General features: G+C 34.2%; 1 protein-coding gene across 3 annotated transcripts; it reads right to left on the bottom strand.

The window, feature by feature from the left end:
* Positions 1 to 11: 11 nt before the first annotated feature.
* NHL8 (NDR1/HIN1-like 8) lies at positions 12 to 4331 on the bottom strand. 3 transcript variants are annotated; one of them, XM_088126047.1, is made up of 8 exons: positions 3686 to 3828; positions 3445 to 3519; positions 3279 to 3357; positions 2841 to 3153; positions 1704 to 2089; positions 1329 to 1555; positions 1062 to 1209; positions 12 to 346 (listed from the first exon to the last, which is right to left on the bottom strand). In XM_088126047.1, the coding sequence occupies exons 1-8, from the start codon at positions 3688 to 3690 to the stop codon at positions 218 to 220; spliced, it is 1362 nt and encodes a 453-aa protein (XP_087982173.1). In that variant the 5' UTR covers positions 3691 to 3828; the 3' UTR covers positions 12 to 217. The 3 variants fall into 3 exon arrangements, 2 of the variants coding, with proteins under 2 accessions (XP_087982173.1, XP_022159457.1); XR_002603645.2 differs by adding an exon at positions 902 to 970 and having other exon boundaries at positions 217 to 346; positions 2841 to 3357; positions 3686 to 4331; XM_022303765.2 differs by having other exon boundaries at positions 2841 to 3357; positions 3686 to 4330.
* Positions 4332 to 7143: the final 2812 nt, after the last annotated feature.

Here is a 7143-nt window from a genome sequence, read left to right as displayed (position 1 = left end):
AAAAACGGGAATACGATGAAACTTTAGAATATTAAATTAGAACTAGCATTGTCTCTCGATCAAAAATGAAGAAAGGAGAAATTAAAAAAAGGTGGAAAATATTACAGCTTTCAAGTATTAAAAGAAATAAAAGCTTTACAAAATATGGCAATCTGAAGGTTCTGGTAAAAGCACCAATTATTTTTGAGCGTTTCTGTTGAACTCGAAAAGTTAAAAATCAATCCACTGTGTGTTGTTTGCATCCCTTGGGACCATAGTGCTGGGAGCTGCGCTTCACAACTTTTCTGCATAAATAGCAGTAGTGATTTTGACATGCCCAGCAACGTATGTGATTGTTATTCCCAACCTGTCCATTCATTTGAAAAACAGCAGCAATGTTAAGATCTAGAGTAACCAAATTTTTAGCAACAATAAACAGAATAATGTAGGAAAAAGATCAAGCCCTGGGACTCGGTGAATTGATCGTTCATGAAGCCCGACATGCTCAGCCAAACATGCACAGATGGAATTGAATAGAGGTTCGAGAGGAAAAGATCAATAGCTTGATCCAAAACTCAATGAAGCATATGACAACGATAGTTAGAGAGGTCGAATCAATCGCTATGGGAAAACTAAGGTTGAAGAATAATACCATTTGAATGATTGAACAATTAGGAGCAAGATAACTGGAGAGATCCAATCTTTCCCGAAATAACACTACACCCAAAATATTGCTCAAATGGTAGGTCCTATTTTCCCTATCGGAAAAGAAACTCTGGATCCTAAGTTGAATAACATCATTAAAAAACAAAAGGATATCAACTCTCAATAATATCTCAAATGGTAAAATCTTGTGCTATACTATCATGAAATCTAGATAGACTAGATGAGTGATAATAGTTCAAAAGTTGCAGATTATGACCTTTTTTACCCCTAAAAATGCATTTCTTTTTTTTCATTGGATAGCTCAGCCAAAAGTAAATCAAGCCTACTGCAAGACATTATACTAGTGTCAGAAAACAGAAAAACTAGCAAACCTTGACATCGAAAAGTAAATGTGCCCTAGCCCTATTCATACTCACCTTGGCATTAAGTTGACCACAATTAGGACATGGATGACCATGTTCAGGAAAAAGTTCTGCTTGGATCTGGCCCATCACCTGCCGTATATTCATGCGTTCTTCCCACTGTTGAATGGTTTCTTGTGGGAACAGTTCACATGTGCCCTCCCTTCATTTAAGATTGGCTAGTTAGATTCATCTATCCATGGGAGTTGCATAATTTATGCTAAGCATGAACCAATCACGAAGAAATCAGCACTAAACTAATGCTTGTTTGCATAAACAAACCTGAAATGATCATATCCATCAATTGCCTTGCTACATCGGTAACAGAAATACTGTCCACAGTTATTGCACACCATCTTATTGCAACCCTCAGTCCGAGATATAGCCATTTTACAAGACGGGCATTGCTTGGCATCACGAAGAATTTCCTTGACACTAAGAAGCTCATTTATCATCTCGCGTTCCTTTTGTCTTTGATTATTACTTAACTGAGATGAATTCTGACGCTCCTGTGGCATAAAGTGAGAATAATAAGTTAACAAGGTTAATAAATGTAAAAGGTGGAATTCTAAGGATAAATATAAAATGATAATGAACATCCCCACAAGAAAGGAAAATGCACATGAATTGATTGGGTGGACTTAGTACTTAGCTCACCTGAAGAAGAAGAAGCTTCATTTCTGGAGTCATACATTCAATTCCGACATGACGTCGCTCCCTACAGAGTGTACAAAAACTAAAGAAACACTTTGAGCATTGAGCATCATGATCTACGTCCTCTAAGCAGGGGGTTTCACACCTAGGGCAATAGACCACATCTGACATTGATTCAAGTGTTTTTGTGAGCAACATGGATTCCCATCTTTCAAACTCTTCATCACCAAGTAATTGCTTCAACAGACCAGGAGGCAGCATAACATCGCATTTGGCATCTGGACATTTGAGTTTGCTTATGGTGCCTTCCTTGACATGCATTCTTGAGTATGTCTCCAAGCATTTCCAACAAAAGTAATGCTTACATGGAAATCTTACAAACTTCGTACCTGGTTAAGTCCAACCAAGAAAACAAAGTAGCCAGAGCTACAAGTTTACAACCAACAGTAAGACTTCTACACAGACTGAAAGAGAGCAGAACTGATGGCATTCCCACAATCCAGCAATTACATGACTCTATAGATGTACAAAAGTTGGGGTACCACTATTTCAGAGGATTTTTGTCAACTTGGATCAGCTAATTAGAATATCTCAACTTGGATCATCATGAAACTTTTGTTGGGATAAGTCCATGGTTCCATTTCATTTAATGGGGTTTTGGGAAGTGCAATAGTATTCTCTGAAGTTTGAAGTGAGTGGTTTTTTTTCCCTTTGAAGTTTGAAGTGAGTGGTTCTATTTCTATGAGAGAATATAATTGCACAAGGAGATCAGATAAGGACTTCTTTTCCCACTTATTTCTCCAATGCGAAAACATTGCTTATGTTGATTTACCCCAAAACAAAAGCCACCTTTATAAGCAGATAATTAGTTATTCTGACATTCTGTAAAGCAAATTGGCGACATCCATCTGTGCATGAGTTGAACGAGAATCCATTAATAAATAGGCAGAGTCATTTCCTATTCCTAACTAGGCAAATATTGCTGTTTTTAATCGTCAAATTGTGTACGGATAATTTGTTTTCTCTTTACGAATATAACTCTCTCCAGCCTCAGAGAGGGGAGAGGAAAAGCTAGTAAATTGAAGTACTTTGAGATTTGAGAACACTAGAATCTTATCATGAGCAAATAATGGAGCTTACCTGCATACTGACTTAAACAGATGCAGCATTCCTGCAAGTTCATGCAGAAGTCCTCATCACGTTTCTGATTGTCGTAATTTTTTATTGCAGGAACATCAACTTCTGGAGAAACGCTTCCTGAAACTGCACGCACATCTCCTGAATGTCTCTTGTCATAAGGACCAAGCGTTATCTCTTTATCCAGCTGAAGATAAGCCAGAGAAGACATTTGTAGCCATTCTACCCATTGATATACAACTTCCTGCCCCACTTGTTCAGTCCATATCCCATCCAGCACGGAGCAAAGACTGGAAATTCTAGCAGATTCCAACCACTGAATGGAGATCGTATAATATGGAGGTAGGTGACTAGGATATGATTTAGGTAATAAACAGGTTAAAACAATGGGGATAAGATACTTGACTTTGAAAGAACAAGAGAAGTCATCAGAATTAATACTTTTGATCTCAACAGCACCAGGTGAGTTAAGCTTTGCAGTAACAGAAATTTCACCAGGACTCTCAATGTGAATGGAAATCTGCAGAATAATAGCCAAGTAAAGTTTATGATCCAAAGTATTTTGGATGTAACGATTATAAATTTATTGGATAGATCAGGTTTGAACCTGGAAACAGTGCTGCCCTCTTTGTTCATCAAGAATGTATACATTTTCTCCATATATGGACTCCAAAGCCAGCAACTACCAAGAATTCAAAAATAAAACAGGAAATGCCCATTGTTGTCATAGCTATGTGAGAAAATAGTTCAAAATTGAACGTAGAACAAACAGGGTACACCTCTTGTAGAAAGTGAATTCGCCAAAATCAATTTTGCAAAATCAGTGGCAATTTATGACAATCAGATACCTCATCTTCCTGCAACTGATCGTTGATCCTGAGCTGCTCCTCCGACAACTCCGGCTCCTTAGAATTTAGCTGCAGCATCTCCAACCTAGTGTAAACATCGTCCCTGGCCTCACCTGACTCCGAATTTCCAATTCCCTCTTCTTTAATCTCACTGTTCGAACCCGTATCATGCTTTTCATCACAAGTTAAAGATTCTACTGTATCAGCCAAAGCATTCGCCTCTGCTTTCTGGACAAACTGGGAACGGGAGGCGTGGGGGCGGCGACTAGGAGACGCGTAATTGGAATTCCGACTGGTATAAGGACGATTTCTGAGGTCGGAGCGTTGGGGGGCGGAGGAAGAAGAGTGATTGTGTGTTTGATTCCCGTGTTTGGCGACCCAGGTTCGATTCTGATCATCCCGCCACCCTCCTCTTCCGGTTTTTCTCATTGCGAATTCCGGCAGAACTTCGATTGGATTGAAGGCGGCGAAGGGTTGACGATTTTGTTCGGAAGAACTCGAATTCAGTCTTCAAACTTGGATTAATAGTGGACGGCTGCGGCTGCGGCTGCGCATGATCAAATGATCAGATCAATACTACCGCCCCAGCCCACGGCACGTAAGTTCACACAATCAGAACTTTTTCTTATGAACAATCTCCTGTCTCTATACTTTTGAAAAATCTTAGGTTCTTTGGTTAGGGTCAACACCTAACTATATTTTAGAATTCATTTTAGTCCTTGTTATTTCAAAATTTTCATTTTAGTCCTTAATATTAAAAATGTTCATTTTAATCTCTAATTTTGAATTTGGTTCATTTTAATCATTATATTTTGAAAATGTTTATTTTCATCTTTGTATTTTTTAAAAGTGGTCATTTTAGTGCCTCTTTACAAAATTTTATACGTAACGGGAACTCTTTAATATAAAGCAATGTTTACATTTTAAAAAATATATTGATTGTAGTGTCGTACTGAAATTGTGATAGAAAAAACGATATTAAAAATAAAATTAATGAATAAAAATGGTAGCTTTTGCAAAGTACAGAGATAAAAAATGAATCTTTTGAAATTACATTGACTAAAATGAACCAAAGATGAAAGTACGAGACAAAAACTAACCTTTTTAAATACAAAATAAACTCAAGTTAACCTCTTTTATTATTTTTATTCAAATATTTTATCTTTTTTATAGATATTTTGTTTCATAATTGGAAACATAAATTTTATATCTTTAGTAAATAACTGTGTTTTATAAAAAAATGATAATGATGATGATTTCATTTGTGACGTGCATTCAAGATTCAATACTAGGTTCTAGAGGTTCCTCTCTTCTTTTTTGCCGATTTAGTCGCTTTTTCTCATTCAACTCGTCCAACCTTATTCACGAATTTGTACAATCGATGCCACAAAGATAGCCAACTTGATTATGAAAGAAATAAGGAAACAGGCGACGAACACCATATATCCGGAGGTGTGGAAAGTGGTGTTGTGAACAGTGAAAAAATCATCAAAAAAACAAAGATTGTTTATGAAAGTTTCCATAGAGATCATGAGTTCGAATCTACTGTCCCGTTGTAAAACTAAAAAGAAATTCAATACTAATTTAAAAATATTATTAGAGTTGAGATGTTTGAGTTTCACAAAATTTGAGATATTTATTGGGCTTGGGCTGGGCTGCGAGCACTCCATGAGAATTTTGGATCTTACACAACCTGGCCCAAATCATCAAATTTATGGCCCAAAGACAATGTCTTAAATTCAGAAATTTACAAATGTTTTAATTTTTTTTTAACAACAAGGTAATAGTGGAAATTTATTGTACTGTTTACAAATATTTTAGCTATATATTAATTAATTATATTATAAATCAGGATAACCCAATTAATGATTCAAGCATAGCTTAGTAACTCAGCTTATTACTAATTAATTGACTAAATTTTTTATCATAAAAAAAAATCGACTCCATGCCCATTGTAATTTATGAATTAATTAATTACTATATATATTAGTTATGTTGGCATAGCTAACAATTTAATAATTTTCTTCACATCTTCATTTTTAAAATTGTAATATTATATTCTAAAAAAAAAAATACTTCATTATCTATTGCATGATAACATATTTATGGAGCTCTAATGTTGAACAATTAATGCATTTATTAAACTAATCTATTTTTAGGCTCTTAATAAATTTAAAAGTCAGCTAAAAAAACCGACCTGCCACGTGAACCAATCATGATAGCTTGGTAGATTTATCTCAACTTGTTCAAATAAGGTATACATTTTGATCTATGACATATGCTGACCTATAAAGTTCGGGAGGAACATAGATGATCTTCGCAAAGCTACACCTCCAAACTATGGTATTGTTGACATATGACCCGACAGTCTGTAACCGCCTAACTGCTTGTTGAAATAGCCATAATAAACTCGTCCCTCTCCATATGCTTATAAAAAGACACTCATTCCTCTTAATCATGTATATTCTTCTATCTGATACGGACTTACTGAGCTTGACCTTAGACCAACTTAAACTTTGGAGTGTATTTTTTATGTGTAGATATTTCATAGCATTGCTCGCTCTTTTTTAACTCGTTCGAGTCTAATGTGGCCGACCTTTGGTCCTTGGCAGAATTCAGCATAAACATTGTTATTACTTTTGAAAAACATTATGGGTGATAAGATAATATTTTTTAGAAAAGAAAAAAAAATAAATTCTGTATATGTTCTTTCAGGTATATAAAGTTAACGAAGATTAAAATATTATAATTTAAAAGTCAAAAGTATACCATATTATAATATCACAAACGAACGGTTGTTTTTCAATATGTTTGACTTTTCTTATAAGTCAGGCATATCCCAATGATTTAAATATGTCGTAATTAAACCAACTGATAAATTGTATTTTAAAAAGTTATAAATTAAAAAAATATATCCTATCCCTTCAAAAGTGTGTGCGTGTATATATGTATATTCTTTTTTTTTAAGACAGATATATATTTTAAATTTTATTTATACTTTAGACTTGTTTTCACTCAAAGGATTTTCTTTCCTTCTTTAAAAGCTATCTCAAATTCACTACTAGTTTTTTTTTTTTTTGGTAAACACTACTAATTCAATTAGTTAAAATACTGCTGACATTTTTTTTATAAGTGGAAAGATTTTAATCTCATCGTCAAATTTATAGCATTAGCTTAGAAATAAAAACAATAATAGTAAAATAATAATTTCTATTTACTACCTAAGACATGAAAATAAGAATAATAATAAGAAATTAACTTTTTTTTTAATATAGGAGGTTTAAATATTATTTTGATTATTATATTTTTGCCTTTGGTTCATTTGGGTCCATGTAATTTCACAATGTTTATTTTGGTTCCTATATTTTTAAACTTTGTTAATTTTAGTCTATGTAACTCTTACGTTAATTTTGGTTCATGTACTTTTAGAAAAGTGACAATTTTAATTTATTTATTTC

This window comes from Momordica charantia, assembly GCF_013281855.1.
Source record: "Momordica charantia cultivar OHB3-1 chromosome 6 unlocalized genomic scaffold, Mcharantia_2.0 BLBB01000006.1, whole genome shotgun sequence".
In the NCBI taxonomy this organism is placed as follows: domain Eukaryota; kingdom Viridiplantae; phylum Streptophyta; class Magnoliopsida; order Cucurbitales; family Cucurbitaceae; genus Momordica; species Momordica charantia.
The sequence above is the reverse complement of the archived record's forward strand: the minus strand, read 5'-3'. Positions and strand labels throughout refer to the sequence as shown.

Bases quoted from the DNA above. Each gene is read 5' to 3' on its own strand.
- NHL8 (XM_022303765.2), bottom strand. From the start codon at position 4,114: ATGAGAAAAACCGGAAGAGGAGGGTGGCGGGATGATCAGAATCGAACC. The intron at 3,358-3,444 runs GTTCAAACCTGA...ATTATTCTGCAG, and splicing joins GAGGGCAGCACTGTTTCCAG to ATTTCCATTCACATTGAGAG. The intron at 2,090-2,840 runs GTAAGCTCCATT...GGACTTAACCAG, and splicing joins CTGTTTAAGTCAGTATGCAG to GTACGAAGTTTGTAAGATTT.